This window comes from Sceloporus occidentalis, unplaced genomic scaffold (assembly GCF_023333645.1).
Source record: "Sceloporus occidentalis isolate IW3139 unplaced genomic scaffold, rSceOcc1.0.p SCAF_6, whole genome shotgun sequence".
In the NCBI taxonomy this organism is placed as follows: Eukaryota; Metazoa; Chordata; class Lepidosauria; order Squamata; family Phrynosomatidae; genus Sceloporus; species Sceloporus occidentalis.
This window is the reverse complement of record NW_028316986.1, coordinates 92,468,858-92,490,086: the sequence shown is the minus strand read 5'-3', so window position 1 is coordinate 92,490,086 and position 21,229 is coordinate 92,468,858. Positions and strand designations below refer to the sequence as shown.

Sequence of the window (21,229 nt, the reverse complement as noted above, 5' to 3'; positions counted from 1 at the left end):
CTGTCTCAGCAAGAAGAGCTCTGTTTATGTCTTAAGAAAATAATAAAAAATAATAATTGAATGAAACATTTTTTCCCTGTGCACACTGTCTGCTGCCCTGAACTCCTTGACACCTCCTGTAAACACCTATGGACCCAAATAAAGACAGCAGCTTCATAGTGTGAGATGATTCAAGAGAGAGAAGTAAACTTGAGAGAGTCAAGCTTAGGCTCTGTCAATGTGTTGACATGATTAAGGAACTGTTTCTGTGGCTGGGAAATGATAATTTTTCAGTAACCACATTCCCAAACATGGAAAAATTGGTGAGACAAAACATTTTGCGTCATAGGATTTAATAATAATAATAATAATTTATATTTCCCGCCTTTCCTTGCGGATCGAGGCGGTATTACAACCGAGGAGTTTATCACACGGGGGAGAAAGCATCATGCTCCTGGTTTTTTTTCCTGTTACCATTGCGCAGTTGCAAAGGAGATGATCACATGACGTCGGGATGATTGTGTTGCCCACAAGTTATCAAAGTGTCATGTTCCCATCAGATTGTATTAACAATTTAAATCGTTAATAACATCTCAAAAGCGCAATCTAAATGTTATTACCACAAGTGTGTACTTACAAAGCACTACAATTGCGCATTTCTGCAATTGCGGTTTCGTTCCCAGCTTGCTATTCAAAATAACAATAATGACGGTTGCGGGGGAGGGGAGAACCGCCAGGATATCTCTTCTGCGCCTGTGCAGAGACTACAAAAATGGAACCATAACGCTTCATAACGTCCTAACGGCGCACCGCACAAGACACGTCACCGTGACGCCCCAAGTCGCAAATAGCACCTTAGTGGCATTGCAGGAAGAAGCTCCATTTCAGAGCTTCTATTGGGGGCGGATCGTCATCACAGCCATGCAGTTGCTGTGGCAACGATCTGGAGGTGAAAGGAGCAGCCTCTGTCCGCCCCTTTCTTCTAATCTGTACCGGGTCATAGGGCCCAACCTATTGTATCCAAAATTGGATTCAGAGTTCTTAGACAAAAGTGCCCTTGGACTTCTGTGAACTTTCTCCTCTGCCCATTAACCCTATGCCATCTCCCGTACCATTCTGCAATATTCCCTAACTTTTAAGATAAACTTTTTGGAGCCACGAGGTTGGTTTTGGGGAACTAAAAATAGTTAATGCAGGAGGTGAGGCATATTCATAGATCTTTGAATCTTTCCCAGGATACATTGTGGTGGGAAGAACAACAGGAGTAGCATCTTTGCTATAGCTTGTTGAAAATAATAAAACACTGCATCAGTTTGTGAAGCAGACATTTGCAGTCCATTGCTGGGGCAACTATGCTTGCATATGGTGAAGTCACAGGTGTAGCAGCTCTGGAAGAAAGAAGGTATTAGTGAAACAGACTGTTTGGAGCTGGCAGATTTTATCTGCTTTTCCTTCCTTCTGCAATCAATAGCCCACTTATTGTCATTGTCGTTGTGTGTTTTCAAGTCATGCCCAACTTATGGCAACCCTAAGGCAACCCTATCGTGGGGGTTTCTTGGCAAGATTTGTTCAGAGGGCATTTGCCTTTGCCTTCATTGGAGAGAGTGTGACTTGCCCAGGGTCACCGAGTAGATTTCCATAGCTGAACACGGATTTGAATCCTAGTCTCCAGAATTGTAGTCCAATATTGAAATCACTACACCATGCTTACTTCATATGTCAAGTGTACCAAGAGAATTCCAGCCCATAGTAATGTAAAAAAAACAGCCCATAGATGTTGTCTATTTAAGCTTTTATCTAGAAACTTGTGAAGGGAGTGGAATCAAAAAATCATAGAGTTGGAAGAGACCACAAGCACCATCCAGTCTAACCCCCCCCCTGCCATGCAGGAACTCACACTCAAAGCAGATGGCCATCCAGCCTCTGTTTAAAAACCTTCCAAGAGGGCGACTCCACCATTCTCCAAGGAAGTGTATCCCACTGTCTAACAGCTGTTACTTCAGGAGGTTCCTCCTAATGCTGAGGTGGAATCTCTTTTTCTGTAGCTTGCATCCATTGTTCTGGGTCCTATTCTCTGGAACAGCAGAAAACAAGCTTGCTTCCTCCTTAGTATGACACCCCTTGAAATACTTAAACAGTGCTATCATATCTCCTCTTAACCATCTCTTCTCCAGGCTAAATATATCCAGCTCCCTAAGTCTCTCCTCATAGGACATGGTTTACAGACCCTTCACCATTTTGGTCTCCCTCCTCTGGACATGCTCTAGCTTGTCAATACCTTTTTTGAATTGTGGTGCCCAGAACTGGACGCAGTATTCCAAGCGAGGCCTGACCAAAGCTAAATAGAGAAGCTTTATTACTTCCCTTGATCTAGACACTATACTTTTATTGATGCATCTTAGAATTGTATTTGCCTTTATAGCTGCCGCATCACACTGTTGACTCATGTTCAACATATGGTCTCCTAGATCCCTTTCACATGTACTGTTGTTAAGCCAGGTGTCACCCATCCTATCTATACTTTTCAATGTTTTGTTATGTTGCTGAGCTCTTTTGTGGATGCCTTTTGCAAAAGCATAATAATTTTCATTTTACAGTAGTTTACCTGTTTTCCTTGTACAGTTTGTGAGTTCCTATCATTTTGAGGCAGTAGGAGTGTTGAATGCTTTAATATCAGTGCAATGTTTAGTGAGCTGAAAAACAAAAGTATTGCTTTTGCTTTCTTTTTTTTAAATCAAACACATTTAACTGATTACAAAGTGTGACCTTATGGATTTGCCTGAATAGAAAAGCTGTACTTCTTCCAGTTCTTATCAAATGTTGACTTATCTGGCTTAATCTCAAGAAACTGTTGTATGAAAAAAGGGAGTGAAATTAAGGAGGAAGGTCATGTGGTCTAATAATATGACTATCAAGATGTTTTTCCCCCCCCAGTGATCCTTTAACACCACACAATTATACAACTATGATTCGACTTCATTGGCCATGGCTCCACCACAGGGAATCCTGAGATTTGCAATTTAGGGATGAATCTTTAGACTTTTCAGCCAGAGAGCTCTTGTACCTCCGACCAAACTACAAACCCCAGGATTCTGCAGAATATTGCCATGGTGATTAAAGTGGAATTATATGAAAGGATTACCTCCCATTACCCTATTTGATCATGAATCACATGTGAGTGTGAGAATGAGATGAAAAGATTTTTTATAGTGTATTTGAGCAGCTAGTCTGAGTTCTGAGGATGACCTTTTTTGTGGCTTCTCTGTTTCCACGAAAAGCAAAAGAACATAGAAATAAATGGATTTTCAGCTGTTTGTTCAGATTTCTAAATACTCAGTTAATAGTGCCAGTACTGTCTGGTTCTCATAAACTGAATACCAGAAGAAGTAGAGTTCTTTTTAACAGCTGCATTCCTGGAGTGGCAAAATATGAATGTCAACATTTCATGTGTAATTCTGGTTTTGTTCATTTCTGTGAGAAGAGGGAGTACCACATGTTTCCTCCCAGTTTTGGTGAAGCAGTTTCTTAAATTATCTTGTTTGGATGTACACTACAGAATTAATGCATTTTGACACTGCTTTAACTGCCATGGCTCATTGCTATGGAGTTCTGCAATTTGTATTTTGTCAGAGTTTTGTGGCACAGAGAGCTTGGTGCCACAACCAACTACAAATCACAGGATTCCATAGGATGGAGCCATGACAGATAAAGTGGTATCAGACTGCATTAATTCTGCCATGTGACAGCAGCCCTGTTTGATTTTCTGCAAGCCCTCCTGCAAAAAAAGGGACACAGCACTGGGTGAAAAATGCCCTGAACAGGGAGGAGCAGGGAAAGACAGAGGTGATTCTTCTACACAAAGGGTTTGGGGCTCTGGGTTCTCTAGCTGTTATGGACCATAACTCCAATCTCTCCTAGCCAAATGTGAAGGAGCATGGGAGTTGTAGTCCAAAAACATATTCTTCATATCTGTTCTATGCAGTCATCTTCCAGCTAGCTACCAAATGTGAGAGGATTTAGATGATGTTTCAGAATGTTCATTCTGCCACATTGTTTTAAGACTTTCTCTATATTTGGGTAAAGAAGGTAGATGTTAGAGAGCAAGGGAAGAAAGAATTACTATTCTAGTAATGTTCAAGAAACACTCCTCTTCTTCACTGACGAATTGTCTTAAGCTGTGATAAGATATTAGGGCTGCAGTAATTAGATGCACGAAATTTAATGTTTGATTGAATATTGATTGTTTGACATATCAGACTGACGTATATTGATTTGAATGTAATTTTGTAAGATTTTTTAAAAAATTGTTTAATCAATTGTTTAATAAAAAAGATTCTCTCCATATTTGATATGTAAAGTTATATTATCTTATGAAACAATGTTTTTCGTTTTATTTTTGTCCACCACCAGGGAACTGTGGAACATACACCCGTGGCATGAGACCAGTGTATCCCTCAAAAACATTTCCCAATCATTATAGCATTGTCACGGTAAGAGATTTTTTTTTATTCCTGTCTCCTCTGAATTGCATCACCTTATTCTTGAATAATATGGGTTTTATACAATTTCATTTTTTACCTTTCACTGGCATACAATTTTTTAAAATTTAAATAGGCATTTGAGGATTAATTGGATATACAGAAGAGTGTCTTTATGTGGGATGGGCTGTATGTTTTCTCTATATTGTAATGTTTTAGGTGAGTTCATATGTAATGTTGTTCAATATGATATGATTAATTAGCTTACTTGCAAATTAGCTTACTTGCTGTTCACCGCTATGATCTCTGGAATAGTGGTATATAAATAAAATAAAAAAATAATAATTTGTGTTCTAATTTTTTAAAACCATCTGGTTTTTAGCGCTATCCTAAGGCACCCTGAGTCCCATATTAGTTGAAGAGCAGGATATAAATAAAATGAAATAAAAGCAATAATGTTAACTTGGGGGAAATGACAGTAGTTATGCAGAACTCTGCAACTATGTAAGCAGAATATTTTGAAGAGAATTTAGGCTGTAGTTCCATTGCAGATTTTGAGAACTGGTGCACAAAATTGGAACAATTACTCCGAAAAACTAATGATGAAAATACACGTAGCTCTGAAATATCTAGAATCTAAGGCTGTCCTGTTGGATTGGGGAGGCAGTGACCTGGGGATCAGAAACAGACTTTGATAGTTGCACATAGCCTGTAAAAGACATGTTTCCTACTTCTGATCTAGAGGTAGAGAGCAAAATACAGGATCTTATAAGTTGGTTCCTTTGATGGGACTGTTTGATCAACAAAAACAGGGAGAAGACTAGAAAGCTGGGCCAAAGCTAACAAAATGAAATTCAACACAGAGAAATGTAAGGTATTGCACTTAGGGCAGAAAAATAAAATGCACAGATATAGGATGGGTGACACCTGGCTGAATGAAACTACGTGTGAAAGGGATCTAGGAGTCCAAGTAGACCACAAGTTGAACATGAGTGAACAGTGTGATGCGGCAGCTAAAAAGGCCAATGCTATTTTAGGCTGCATCAATAGAAGTATAGTGTCTAGATCAAGAGAAGTAATAGTGCCACTGTATTCTGCTTTGGTCAGGCCCCACCTAGAATATTGTGTCCAGTTCTGGGCGCCACAATTCAGAAAGGACATTGAGAAACTGGAGCGTGTCCAGAGGAGGGCGACAAAAATGGTGAAGGGTCTGGAAACCATGCCCTATGAGGAACGACTTAGGGAGCTGGGGATGTTTAGCCTGGAGAAAAGAAGGTTAAGAGGTGATATGATAGCCCTGTTTAAATATTTGAAAGGATGTCATATTGAGGAGGGAGCAAGCTTGTTTTCTGCTGCTCCAGAGAACAGGACCTGGAACAATGGATGCAAGCTACAGGAAAAGAGATTCCACCTCAACATTAGGAGGAACTTCCTGACAGTAAGGGCTGTTCGACAGTGGAATGCACTTCCTTGGAAGGTGATAGAGTCTCCTTCCTTGGAGGTCTTTAAACAGAGGCTGGATGGCCATCTGTCAGGGATGCTTTGATTTGGATTTCCTGCATGGCAGGGGGTTGGACTGGATGGCCCTAGTGGTCTCTTCCAACTCTACGATTCTATGATTCTATGATTCTATGATTCATCCCAACCCATGCTCCACCAAGACTAAAGGACTGGGAGACTCTCCAGAGCTGGATTCCTGAGAGCCCAGAAGGTTGCAGGGGGAGAAGGGAAGAAAGTTCTAACATGGTGCCACAGCAGGATGATGTTCCCAGACCCTTCACAGCAGCATTCTCTGGTGTGATGAGGAATTGAAACAGGGTGCTGCTTCTAATTGTGGTACACTCACTTGCTGGTGTGGTGTGGGGGGGGGGGGAGGGGGGCTGGAAACATCATCCTGTGTGTATGTGCCTTCAAGACACCTGTTGACTTATGGTGACTTGTGAATTTCATAGGGTTTTCTTAGGCAAGGAATACTCCAAGGTAGTTTGCTCAGTTTCTTCCTCTGAAATATAATCTACAGTACTTGGTATTTGTTGGTGGTCTCCTATCTAAGTACTAACCAGGGCTGGCCCTGCTTAATTCCAAGATCCAATGGAATTTGGTACCTTTAAGGTATTTAGTCTATGGTACCCTACAATCAGTTATGACTAGACTATCACATACCCTGCAATATTTCACAGATGAAAACTGGGACACATGTTGCCAAGTTACATCAGAGAGTGGTCAAGATGACAAAATTTACTAATTAGGAAGAATACACAAGCTAGGAGAGGCTGCAGCCATATACTTTTACCTAAATCTACAGGGAAGGGCAAGATTCAACCCTCTCCTCTCCTTGCCACCCTGCTGACTTAACGGAGTGCAAACTACTGTTGTAGTATGAACTCAATTTGCAGCAATCGAAGTGAGTTGCAGGAACAGTAGGACAGTGGGAGGAGGAGAGAGAAACTTGGGCATTTTAAAACAAGTTGAAAAGGTGGGATGAAAGAGGATTTATCAGAACTATCCTTGCCATACTAAGACAGTCTGAGAGAAGGCAAAGAGCTTTTTATTTAGATTTCAGTCAGTTTAAACTAACTGATTGTTGAGGGTGTGACTTTTAACAGACCTGTGCTATATCTTTTTATATGGTCTTTTAGTGAGAAGCAAGGTTGATGGGGGTTCCAGGCATTATTATCTAAATGTAGTTTTTTGTCTCTGAACAAGCAACAGCAGACACAATGGCCAGAATCCTGTATGGGATTTACAGATGCATAAGCAGCATAGTTACAGGGCTACTGAGTGAATCCCATTCCAGTCACCACAATCCCCATTTACTGGGAAGTAGCCATAGTGATTGATGGGGTCTGTTTTCCTGTTGATCAGGAAGCAACTGGCTGATGATCCCATTCACTTCCATAAGCTGCAACAGGCAGAAGCAAGACCCCTTTTGCAATTGCTGGAGATTGCTTGCACGAGATGAACTGGGGCTTTCAGCCAACTACTTCCCGAGTGACAAAGGAACAGACCCACATTGATCACAGCAGTTGTGTCCCGATAAGCAGGGAATGGGGGACTTTCCTATCTCTCTAGGGATTATGAATATGTAATCCTTATGATTGCATAACTGTAGTTTTTTCTTTTGTAAGTGCCATAGAGGATTCTGACCAAGTTTGATATGAACATAATGGATCTATGTTTGTTGCAGGGCCTTTACCCAGAATCCCATGGCCTCGTGGATAACAAAATGTATGACCCTAAGAGAAATGCATATTTCACACTCAGAAACAAGGAGAAGTTCAGCCCCCAGTGGTACCAAGGTCAGCCAGTAAGTATTAATTTTACATATCCTGCCATTACATATATTACATATATATGTAATGGTATTACATATGCTAATACCTATTGAAAGAAGTAAAACTTTATAAATTTGTATTATTTAATTCAAGGGGAACATGTTTTAGATTGGGATGGGCAAAGTGATGCTCTGAACCTCTCCAAAGACCCTAGACCTGGTGCATTTATCCATTTTTTAAAAAAAAATGAGTGATTTTTTTGCTTCCTCAAATAACTTAAAACCATTGCAAAAATCAATGGGTTCATTCCTACAACAACAACCCATATGTTGCAAACATGCCGGAACTGCCAAAATCAGCTATAAATCTGCCAAATCTGAAATCTGAAATAAGCAACAGCACTTATGATGTTAATTTTGGCTGATTTTCAGCCAGTGGTAGTGGTATTCTGGAACATTTTTAAGGCACATGGTTGATATAGGAGATAAAAACATATATGATTTATGGCATTTTTGAGTCATGAGTTTTTTTGTGCAAGATTGCAGGGAGCTTTGTTGCACAAACCTCATCCATCTTGCACATCTATAAAAAATTGGGTATCTGGAAACAGTGGAGGGGAGGGTCAAAAAGTGAAAACTGCCCAAAACTCTTGCCACCATTATTCTTTCCACCAGGAAATAAATAGCAGCAAATACTAGTTCATACCTATACATACTCAAGCATATAGATGAGCATGTATATGCACATGCACATTCACTTGCACATTTGGGTGTGTATTCAATTGCACATCATTGCCATTTGACACAAGGATTGTGTAGCACAATCCATGCATAACTTTGTATGCAAAGATTTCCACTACACAACCTCAGTGTCAGATATTGGCCATAATATTTCAGCATTTACATGACAGCGCTATATGCTATGCAGAGTAGGAGAGGACACATTTTTTCTTCAAGGAATTGGAGTTTAACATGGAGTCAAAGTTCAACATGGGACAAACAGAGGAAAGGACAGCAGGGGTGAGCAAGGAAGTCAATATGCTGTTGTTTCAGATGCACGTGTTTCAGTTTATATGCCTGCTGTTTCTCTCTTTGTACAGATTTGGCTGACAGCCATGTATCAAGGACTCAAATCTGCTACCTTCTTCTGGCCTGCTTCAGACGTTGATGTTAATGGAACGTTTCCAGACATCTACAGATTATACAATGGGTGAGCCTTTGTCAGTTGGGGAACAACAGTAATCAAAACTGAAGTAAAGATGTTCTGGTTCTCTCAAGAGGCAATGTGTGCATGCCCAATTAATTTAATTGGGAGGATTAATTTGGGACAGCTATCCTGCGCTCACTCCACCTTTCATGTGATCCAGCACACTCCAATTTTTAAAGAAAATTCTTGATAGTTTAAAACACTACTGAGGTATTTGGGAGACTGGCACATTTCTAAAGCAGCTCCAGAAATGCAGTGGATTCAGACTTCCTGTGTTTTGGAAAGTGGTCTCTTTAAATCACAGCAAAGCTTTTTTTCTTTTTTGCCAGTGATTTAGTCTCCTTATCTAAACCGATGTCTGATTCCCTGAGCTCACCAAAGTCAGGGAAGGGGTTCTCCTGGGAACATCATTAGACGGTGTATTTTTTTTTTTAAAAAAATAAAATAAAATTTGACAGCTTATGCACATATTTGCTATTGCATGACCACAGTAGACAGTATCTTTAAATACTCACATCATCATTATGACAAAGGTGTGCATGATTTGCTTGACATTTTTTTAAAAGCCCTATCAGTGAGGCTGTGGGTTAGGTGTTTTTTTCCTCTTTCCGAAGAAATAAAACCACAACAGACTCTGCTCTCAAGTTGGTGCGAACTAAAGCTCAAACACACATATTATATTGCTGAGAGATTATATTATTATATTATATTATATTATTATATGGCTGAGAGAGGCTAATCTATCTAAGGGTTTCTTGCTAAAAATTGTTCTGAGGGGCTTGCCATCGCCATCCTCCGAGGTTAATTGGGGGTGGATGGATGCGTGGGTTGACCAAACAGTGTGATGTAGATATGCATCATTTGATTGACAGAAAACCCGAGAAATATTTTAAATCCATACAAATGGTAATGTGAACTTCATCAGGGTTAAACTGCCACGGAGAGATTCAGTCGGGGTAAACATAGTGGGAACTTTGATTTGGTATTGCATCATCGAATCTCCCTGAATCTATTCATCACAAAAATGCTAGTGTGACTGACCCCTTGGTGGCCCAATACAGTTCTTAAAAATAAAATCCTGTTTTTCTCCAGTCATTCTAAAAGCTCATGTGTGAGCAATATACTTTCAGTGGTCAAAACTACCTGTGATAGCAGTGAGGCGAACTGATAATAACTTGGCCATGGTGGTCTAGAAACCTCATATTATGTAGAAATATTGCCTGTGTTTTATATTTAACCAGTATTGTTTTGCTCTTGTCACAAGAGCCCGCTATAGGTCAACATGTAGGCCTCCAGATAGCGTTAGACTTCAGCTTGCAATCCTTCACCATGGTGAGGGATAATGGGATTTGCAGCACAGACATAGCAGCATAAAAATAACATGAAACAGCTACACATAATTTTATTATGTTTTCTGATATAGGTCAATACCATTTGAAGAAAGGGTGGTAACTTTTCTTAGTTGGTTACAGTTACCAGAAGATCAAAAGTAAGTATGACATTTTAGATTTATACTCCTGATTAGAAAAGGGGTGGACCATTTTTGTGGATTTTGGGGCTTCATTGCCCTCTCTAACCTCCCTGCTGTTGTTACCAATGGTGCCACCATATTCGCCATAGAAGTAACAGGAAAGGTTCTGCTATTAAGATACATGCTCCCCATGCGCATTGTTTGCAAGCAGAAATGGGCTTTTGGAAGGCTTCCAGTAAAGATGTGGCAGTACAGACCGCCTCATTACTGGCCAGATTGACGCCATGGCAACCAAACGCCGTGGTCCTGATCCGGCCTCTAGAGAACACAAAAAGGAGTCAGGAAAACTAACTCCTTTTTGTGCCCTCTAAAGAGTGTCATAGCCATGGTGGTGTGGCTTTCTGACTCCCTTTCGGTGCTGCATTGTGTAGATGCAGCGCCAGGGCTGCACCATGATGTTGCGTGCCATCTAGAAGAGCATGCGGCATCATGACACAATGGGGGCAGAGTCATGGCGTTCAGCATGTGGAGGCTGCGCCATGGCTCTGCCTACAGGCTGGCACAAAATGCTGGTCTGTATAGCCCCCTTGGTTCAAACGAACAACATATCTTCTTTTGAAAGGAGTAGCAGTGCTTTTTGCCACTGTTACCACTTCTCAGTGGTAAGAGAGGGGTGGGTGGGTTGGGAGTTGGATGGCTGGAAAACAGACAGCTCACAATTCATGTGGCCTTCAAGTTATGTTGCCTATTCTAGTTTAGCAATCCAGAACTTGATGAACTATTCAGTATGGATTCAGACTTGCTCTTCTGTGAACAGAAAGTATTTGCTGGTGATTCCTTCACAGAAAGTATCATCCCAGTATTTGCTGGTGATTCCTTATGTCCCCCCTCACACTGTTCTAGAGCACTCCTACAATTGTCCAGAGTAAATATGGGGAGCAACAAGTGACTGCAGAGAGAAAGTGGAATAGATGAAAACTGCCTATCTTTATTGTGCAGGCAGATGCATCCCATGAGCAGAATCCATTTATGTATAATTGTTAGAGAGGCTTTTTATACATAGTGTGTGCTTTACTGATGTTTTTAAGTTTGTATGTTTTAAAAGAATTATACTGTTTTTAGCTAGTTAATTTTAATTGTCTTTTAATTTTTACATGGTTTTATTTGTGAGAAAGACAGCATAGAAATGAAATGAAATAAATAAAATAAATAAACTGAATGCATTTAGCATTAAGAAGCATTGTTGTGTTGTTGTTGATGTTGTTTTATTATCATTTTATTGTTATTGTTCTCCTTTTGTCATTATTTTATCACTCTTGTAGCTATTCTTTAGTCATTGTATTATGGCACATATGTGTTTGACTAGTTACTAGGTGGCTTTAGTCAGGGCACTCTCCTCAGCTCAGTGGAGTACAGGTGACACTAGCATTTCTTACAGGGTTTCTAAATAATGCATGCAAGACACTCTGCACCTTTGCAAGCATTTAAAAAATGTTAATTATGACTGTTACTATGCCAATGGCAGCTTCTTCATCTACTACTACTACTACTACATTTTCCTAATACTTTCAAGTATTCAAAACACTTCACATACATTATCTATTTGGAGGAATTACTGTGTCCTGAAAAAATATGAAGGAGTGACTTGCCTGAAGCCACCTAGTCAGTTCATAGTGGGGATAAGAGTCAATCTAGGACTTGCATTTCAGAAACTTGGTTACTATCATAAAACATAGCATAGCACACCTATACTGGTGTAGTATAGTATAGTAGCAATATTGAATTATAGTATCTATAGTAAAGTATACATATTTATATAGTATACATGTACATACTATATGTACAGGTAATACATGTAATATATCTTTTAATGCATAAGGTCCCACAAGACTGTTGTTTTTAATGTCCAGTTGTTTCTGATAACCAAGAATGATTATAAAATTTTCACATTTCTTTCAACCCCTATGCAAAATATTAAAATTTTGGTGCTGTTTGATATAGACCACACTTTTACACTCTGTATTTAGAAGAACCAGATTATTCAGGCCACAGATATGGACCAGTCAGCTCAGAAGTAAGTAACTTGACATCATTACATTTGCTTTCTTTTTAAAATTAAGTTGCATAATGGACCAATGATGTGAGTGGGGAAATAAACATTGTTACATTGGACGCTAATATGGGTCCTCATTAGGTAGAATGCAAAGAATATCCTCAAAATGTCTCATTCACATTGTGATATGTTGAAAAAACAGCCACATGCTACAGGATTTCTTTGCTCTCTCTTTGAGAGCCAAAAAATCAAGTGCATTTTTCATTAAGCAGTAGACATAGCAAAAAAGAGTGGTGCATAGTAGTGGGAGTTTACATGAACAAATAGGACTTTGTGTAAAAAAATGAAGATTATGTTTTGTATTTCTGGTTTGTGTTTCTGGTTTTCTGGTTTGTGGCCAACATTTACTAATTATTTATGAAAAGTTGGTTTTGGAGAACCATTTTGGGAATGTTTTGGAAAGTGAATTTTCTGACATGTTTTCTTTTAAAAATATTTAGAAATTAATCCAAAACTAATGTTTTAGGATTGAGTTTTTAGAGGTGATTGTTAAATAGCAATTACTAATGCAGATATCTCGGGTGTTTTCAGTAACTTCAAAACTCTGGAAGACAGCCCATCCTGATTAGTTATATTGTTGTTGTTGTTGGTATGAATTTTATTTGTATGCAGCTTTTCTCCCAGAGTTGGACCCAAGGTAGTTAAAAAAACTTTTACAATAAAATGTCTAAAACAATTAAATTTGCCTTATAAAACAATATAAAATTATTTAAAAGACAAACAGAAATTTAAAATGATAAATAAAACATCTTAATAAAATTCTTCCCTGCCTACATGTTTAACAGCTGCTTAACAAACAGCTCTGTGTCTGCCAGTGAAAGGAAAATCAGGGAGGAAGCCAGACTGGCTCCTGTGGATGGGAGTTCCAGATGGCGGGAGTAGCCTCTGAGAAGGCTTTCTCTCGTGTTGTCACTAAGTGAGTTACCCACAGTGTTGTAGTCTATTGTTAACTTAATTTAGAGAAGACAGAATTGATTCTTGAGACTGATATGGAACTTGGTCACAAGGCTAGGGGTAAAAATTATTTCGTATGAATACTGTGTTTTGAGAGCCAGCATGGTGTAGTGGTTTGAATGTAGGACTAAGAATCTGGAGATCTGAGTTTGATTCTCTGCTTGGCCATGGAATCCTGCTGAGTAACTTTGGGTGAGTCACGACCTCTCAGCCTGTGATAGGTTCACCTTAGCGTTGTCATAAGTTGGAAATTATTTGAAGGTACACAGCAACACTGTGCTTTAAAAACCTTTATGAGACAGTGGCCCGGTACATACTGCCAATAAGCGGCGTACCAGGGCCGATACAAGGGCTAGGGACTGCGCAGCAACTGCATGGTCCCTAACCCTAGTATGTAATGGCGGCATAACAATGGCAGCTCCCTGTGTATATGGGTGCCACCATTGTTACGTAAACATTGCATGGCATCCACATGTTGCTGTGCGGCGCTTACGTAACGAGTGTGCCAGTGGCACACTTGTTATGCAGCCCCTGTGGCAGAAAAAGAACCTGCTTTTCTTGGGTTTTTTTCCTCCGGAGGGAAAAGGGCCGCTGTCAGGCCGCCCTTTTCAGGCAGTCTGTCCCAGGCCAATGAGTGGTATTTTGTTGGTGTCCCTCTACTGATGAAGGCAACTGTCAGAAGAACAGAGAAGGAAGAGCATAATTTTTGGTGCACCTTCTGCAGTCCTGTATGGCACTTTCTGTGCTGGCCTGAAGGATCTTCAACTCTTTGGAGCAGATTTTGTAGGAGTCCTCTCTACACATTTTACTGCTAGGTGACTTTCATCACCACAGGGACACCAACCTGTTGATGTTGCCCGTTTGCACCAGTGTTACATGTCAACCTATCCATTTTGCCTCTCTTCATTTTTGTTGTATAGGTCATTCTTGCATTACAAAGAGTAGACAAAATTGTGGGATTGCTGATGGATGGGCTGAAGCAAATGAACCTGCATAATTGCATTAACATTATTCTTCTTGCAGACCATGGTAAGTCTATTTAATGTGTACTGAATTATGGAGTTACAGAATCATAGAGCTGGAAGGGACTGCAGGGAGAATCTCGTTCAGCCCCCACCATGCAGAAATACACTGCTAAAGCGCTTCTGAACAGAGGGCATCTGTTTAAAAGCCTTCAAAGAAAAAGAGTCTGTCACACTTCACAGCAGTATTTTCCACTACAGTGGAGCCTCGGGTTACGAAAATAATCCGTTCCGCGGCCGCTTTCGTAACCCGAACGGCTTTCGCAAGCCGAATCCCCATAGCCGCTAATGGGGAAAAGCCGCGATTTGGTGTAAAATCGCGGCGAAAAGCACCAAAAGTTTTTTCGGGACCCGAAAAAACGTTCGTAACCCGGATCAATAATTTCCAATTGGATTTTTTCGGGTCCCGAAAAATTCGTAACCCGGGTATTTCGTATCCCGAGGTTCCACTGTATTAAAGAGCTTCTGCCATCTAGTGGAATCTCCCCCCCCCCCCAAATAATTTGAATCCACTGGTCTCTGGAGCAGCAGAAAAAAACGCCATCATCTTTATGACATACCTTCAGATATTTAAAGATGGTTTAAAGCCAGTTGCTAGTCTCAAATAGAGTAGACCTATTGAATCTATTGGTGAATGTTAAGTCAATGTAATTTTTGTTGTTTTGTGGGTTTACTCTCGTTGGGGCTAGCAACTGGATTTAGTTGGGAACCAGTGATAACATGATATATGGGGTGGGGGAAGGCTCTATATAGATTGGTAACATTTCTGCCAGTGCTACATATGTGTGCAGTATCATGTGCAGTATCAGAGGCTTACATTTACATTTACCTGTATAGTTAGTGCTGAAAGCAATCCGTAGTGAAAGAATTTAATCTAACACTCTTCTTACCCTCCTAAAGTATGATCAACCTTATTGTACACTTTCTGACTGGAGCTACCCAACTGCAGCCCTGGCTGTCAGATTGGACTAAGGACTGTACAGGCAGACTCTTTTAGTTGGTGATGCCTATATAGAGTCTTGTTTCCATGTGCTTGTGCATATGGATTGTGCTGAGACTCATCTAATAGCTCATGTACATTATGCAGTATTTCAAATCAACAGCTCAGGAGGAGCTGATGCACATGAGTGGAAGTAAGTGGAGTTGTTCAAGTTACTTACTTGTATGGGAGGCTTGGAAAAGTTACATTTTATATTCTGCTTTTTTCACACTACTAGGGTCTGAGGCACCTTACAACATGATTTTTGAAAAGATACAAATAAAAGCACAATAAATTATAATTATAGAATACAATTAAGTGGATTATCGTGTTAAACAACAACCCAATTTATAACTCAAGTAAGTAAACTTAGGTGCTTTCCAGACCGCCCGAAAGGGCGGTCTGGAAAGTGCCTTCATTTGCTGCGTGGAGGAGCCTCAGCAGCCAAACCACGCAACTCCTCCGCGCAGCAAAAAGAAGCCGCAAAAAGTGGCTTCTTTTTGCAGCGTGGTAATGATGACGCAAGGCGCCAATGGCACACTTGCAGCATCTTTACCGCACCATGACGTGTGAATGCTAAGCATCTGCTAGGTCAAGATGGCGGCACCCATGTAGAATGGGCGCCGTCATTTTGTATGTGCTCAGCATGTACTAGGGTTGGGAGCATCCGGAAAGGACGTCCCTTTCTAACCCTAGTACGTGCCGCGCACGTACTTTTGGCCCGTGCGGAACGGGCCGGTGGTCCAAAACACAGTGCAGAAATAATTCAGTTTGAGACTGCTTTAGCTGCCCTGGCTCAGTGCTAGGGAATTCAAGGAATTATGGTTTGTGAGACATTTAGCCTTCTCTGTCAGAGAGCTCTAGTGCTAGAATAAACTACAATTCCCAGGATTCCCTAGCACTGAGCCAGGGCATTTAAAGCAGTCTCAAACAGGTTTATTCCTGAAGTGTGTTCTGGATCTTACTCAGTCATTCAAGTCCATTTACCTCTTAGATGGTGGTTTTTCACTGGTGATTATACTTGATGAGCAATGTTTTATCACTACATGGGAAAAATTATCCATATTTTTTGATAAGCTACTGTTTCCTTGAAAAGTAGTCTCTCTCTTTTCTTTGGAAGGGATGGAGGCATCCAGCTGTAGCAAAGCAGCATACCTAAATACATACTTGGATGACGTTGAAGACTTGTTTGTTGTACCTGGCCCTGCACCTCGCGTAAGACCCCAAAAAGTTCCAGATGAGTATTACTCTTGTATGTAACTGCAAGACTAATTTGCTCTACTTATTTGTATATTTTGTAGTTTTAAAACTATAGGAAATGAGACTGTGTTACTACATTACTATTATGGTAGTCCATTGCAAAATACCCATGTGAGGTCACTCCCTGCTTCTGTGCTGGGATAGTTTGACTTTTTTGTCTTAGGACAGAATTTTAAAAATGGAAATTGAACAAATAAAGAAACGATTGCACTTACCTGCATCTGAAATGATTTGAATGTTTAGTTGAGGGATAAGCAACTTAGATTGCAGCTCCCATCATCTAAAGGGAAATGTAGGGTATATGCCCTTACATACAGAAGGTCTCTAAACTGAGCAACAGCAACAGCAACAAAACACTGCCTACTCCTGATGGTAGTTGGCTAGTGGGCTGCAAACCTGCCCTTCTACAGACTGTCTACAAACTATAGTTTTTTGTGGGGTTTTGGGGCTATGTGGCCATGTTCTAGAAGAGTTTCTTCCTGACGTTTTGCTAGCATCTGTGGCTGGCATCTTCAGAGAATAAAAAGTGGGTATATATATACTGTGTGAGCCTGGGAATGCAGGAGTGATTTGCATGTGTATTGTTCTGTTGTTGATGGCAGGCCTTGGGCTGGGAGGATAATGCAAAAGAGGATTAGTGTCTGTTAATTGGTGATCATTATCTTCTGGGAAAGCCCCTGACTCTGAGTGGTTTCCCATTTGCATTTGCTGAGTCCTTATTTTGCTATTCCTCAGGACTGGTTGCCAAATTTTGTTCACTTTGAGGGTTTCTTCTTTCCGGTTGAAATTATCCATATGTTTGTCGATTTCAATGGCTTCCCACAGGCCTGTTCCATGCCACCACTGCCCTCTTACAGCTGGCTGCCGGCTTCTCAGGCCTCCGGAGTCCTTTGGAAGCCAGTGCGTGCGCAAGGCCAACTGTTGACTTCTCAGGCCTCTGAAAGGCTTTGGAAACCGGCACGTGCGCAAGGCCAGCTGCCGGCTTATCAGGCCTCTGGAGGCCCATGAAACAGGCAGCCACATGCAGGGTGCAAGGGGACTCCAGAGGCCTGTGAAGCCGGTAGCCGGCCGTGTGTGCACAGGCTTCTATAGGCCTCCGGAGGCCCCTTGCAGCCTGAGCGCGGCTGCCAGCTTCACAGGCCTCTGGAGGTTGCTTGCAGCCTGCACGCGCGCGCACGGCCAGCTGCAAGCTTCACAGGAAGAGGGGTAGTCTTATAGGGTGAGTATATCCTAAACTCTATATTTTTACTAAAAAAAGTTGGGGGTTGTCTTATACACCCGGTCGTCTTATACGCCGGAAAATATGCTGTATATATCCAACTTTTTCCAGGCGAGCATTCTCTGAAGATGACAGCCACAGATGCTGGTGAAACATCAGGAAGAAACTGTTCTTGAACATGGCCACATGGCCCAAAAAACCCACAAAAAACTATGTCTATAAACTCTTCTTGAGGCATGTTCAAGAAGGGATATTTTCAGAAGGGGATTCCACTTGAAGTTTTCTTTTCCTTGAAAAGTTTTTTTTAAAAAACTTCTGCAAATTTTTGGGTGTTCCTAACATGTTGATACCTCTTTATTGTGCATGAGTGATGTCATTTTGGCTACATTTGATCAAACACCTGAAATTGTGATTAACATAATTGGATGACATGATTTTCTGAATTGTACTTATCTGGATTTTTGTAGCATGTATCTTCCCTCCCTCCTCCTCCTCTTTCTTTTTCTTCTTTTTCTCCTCCTCCTCTGTCAATTTATGGCAACTCCATGAACTTAATCACCACCACCACCACCACCACCACCACCACCATCATTTATTGCCATTACAGTTTTACAGTCCAAAAAATCTTCAAGAGATAGTACTGTCTTAATTCTGAATTAATACAGTTTTACTTATGGTAACTGAAAATATACTTAATAGAAAGGATTCACTTCTGTAAGACAAAGAGGAACAAAGGACAGCTGGAACTAGTGGAGGGAGATTAATTATGAGGGATCAATCAGTCAGTAAAATTTCTCCTTTTGTTTTTGCTAACTTTCTGTTACAGCTCAGGTTAGTTAAATCCATGGTCCTTTAAAGCATCATATTGGTGCTAATCTTGTATAGTTTCTAGACATATGACGGTTACTGCTTGTTTATATTTATTTAGATACTTCTACTGCTTTAACTGCATTCAGAAATCTCTTAAGACTAGACTCTAGCCTTACAAATACAAATGCAATTGGAGGAGTTTTTAGCCATCCTAATCAGTGTGTGTGTGTGTGTGTGTATAAAACAGGTCAGTATACTGGCCTGTTGCATCCTTGTGCTGTGTTTCATGATTAAGTTAATTTGGATGATAAAGGGCTTAATACTTGATAAGGACGATGATGTATTTTATATCTAAAATTACTTACTAGGCAGTACTTTATTGTTATTTTATTTTAACCTTTAGGTAACTAATTATTTCATCTGACTCTTCTAGTTGATTATGAAGGCATTGTCCAAAATCTTACAGTAAGTATTGTCATTACAGTCATGGCTTCTAGCATTTTGGTTTGTAGCATTTACATTCTTTTTCACTGGATTTAGAGGCCTAAATCCAATTGGTAGTCTCAAATACATTCACTGAATCAAATAGAACAGATACCTTCTTCTCTTGCTGAGACTAACAATTGGATATACAGTGGCCTGAACTTGCTAGAGTGTATTCAGAGCTTACACACTCTCACCAATTGACATAGACACATATCCTTCATACAGAAGAACTGTGTCCACCTTGTTAAAACTCATACTGCTGAAAAGTGCTTTCCAACACAACACAATTGACACTGGCACTCACAGCAGGATGGTAGTCAGTTGCAAGAAGCTTATACAATCACACCTGTCCATATGGGATTTCATTCTCCCCACAAAAGGAAATCAAATAACATGGAAATAGCTTTCATGATGCTGTGTGTTTGACATGTGTGTCTGAGTATGAGAGTATGAGAGAGAGAGAGAGAGAGAGAGGGTGGATGGGTGAGAGAGAATGAATGAATGTTTTGAACAGTTCAGGCTCACTCAAAACTATATGGCTGATATCCTGTAAGTAATTTAATGATAGCATAAGGGTTGTTGCAGAGGTTGGAATTTTCTTTCTCCCTCCACATTGTCCAAAATCACTTCTAAGAGTTACAATTTAGCTGCTATAGCTCCTACTCCTACTCATTGTCATTCAGTAGCTGATGATGGGAGGGGAGGTTAGAGAAGCAACTGGCTATGCCCCCATAGCTAGTCACATCATCTGGTAAGACCTCTAGAGGACCTCAGAAGATCCTGGCAGAGGATGCTGTTGGTCTGTGTCGGGCTATGGACCCTTCTCCAATTCCCCCTTGTGATGTCAATCTATTCAAGGTGGGCCCTGATTTCTACCAGTCATTGCATTCTAGCAGCTAAATGGTGAATTCTGTAGGGGGTGAGAATGGAACTGGAGCATAGTTTCGCTTTTGAAGTTTATATGCTGTGCTTCATGAGACAGGATCTTGGCCTAGGAGTGGCACGAGAAGGGGATGCTTAGCATGTAAGCCTGAACCAGATTGAGTCTCTGGTCACTAATCTTTCCCTAAAGGCCCAACACCTCAGAAGGAAAAGGGGCAGCAGGAGACAGGTGGGGCAAGAGCCATGGGTCTTAAAGGTTCAGGAGCCTCCTCACTTTCTCCATGCAGGGAAGGTAAAGGAAGTGTGAAGTGCAGTTGGATAGCTTTTTGAGAGCCATCTCAGTTTGAAGGAAGAGACCTGAGTATACGAAAGCATAATCTCTGTCCACTTGGATTCACTCTCCTCTCATGTCAACCTTCTTCATGCTTTCCAAATCAAGGAAAAAGTGAAATTCACTCATCTGGCACTTTGGAGAGCCAAAGAAGCCCTGGCTAGGATTTAGTCGAGGGATGCAGTGGCTTAGTGGTTGACGGAAGGTTGGCAGTTCGAGGCCCAAGTGCTGCATGATGGGGTGAACTCTTGTCACTAGTCCCAGCTTCTGCCAACCTAGTAGTTCGAAAGCATGCAAATGCAAATACTGTAGATAAATAGGTATCACTTTGGTGGGAAGGTAACAACATTCGGTGCAGTCATGTTGGCCACATGGCCACAGAGCTGTCTTCGAACAATGCTGGCTCTTCAGCTTAGTAATGGAGATGAGCACTGTCCGATACAGTTGGTTACGACTAGACATTTGTGTCAAAGGAAATACTTTTACCTTTACCCTTAGGATTTAATCACCTCTTGAAACACCAGCTGAGTGATCCCAGTTCCACTTCCTCTTTGCCTTCCCCACATGAAAAGGGGAATTCTGAAGTCAAAGTACCGTACTAACTAGTGTTTTGGTCAGGGAATCAGTGATGCAAGGGAGTATGGTAGTGTTTTGGCCTCTGATGTAACTCAGCCTCTAGGGGCATGGTGTCAATGGGGTCTCCTGTTGCTGTTATCTGATTGAACTTAAATTTGGTAAATGTAATTAATAGTTGCCAATGGTGC

The 21,229-nt window shown here is 40.8% G+C and overlaps 1 protein-coding gene across 2 annotated transcripts in view; it reads left to right on the top strand.

Moving 5' to 3' along the window:
- Positions 1–21,229, top strand: part of LOC149311108 (ectonucleotide pyrophosphatase/phosphodiesterase family member 1-like) — a 65,842-nt gene that overhangs the window by 30,230 nt on the left and 14,383 nt on the right. For both annotated transcript variants that reach the window (XM_089530356.1, XM_089530355.1), the window contains exons 7-14: positions 4,390–4,469; positions 7,645–7,764; positions 8,832–8,941; positions 10,362–10,427; positions 12,411–12,483; positions 14,397–14,505; positions 16,598–16,729; positions 19,200–19,231. In XM_089530356.1, coding sequence (XP_089386482.1) covers positions 4,390–4,469; positions 7,645–7,764; positions 8,832–8,941; positions 10,362–10,427; positions 12,411–12,483; positions 14,397–14,505; positions 16,598–16,729; positions 19,200–19,231 — 722 coding nt within the window. The remainder of the gene's footprint in view (positions 1–4,389; positions 4,470–7,644; positions 7,765–8,831; positions 8,942–10,361; positions 10,428–12,410; positions 12,484–14,396; positions 14,506–16,597; positions 16,730–19,199; positions 19,232–21,229) is intronic.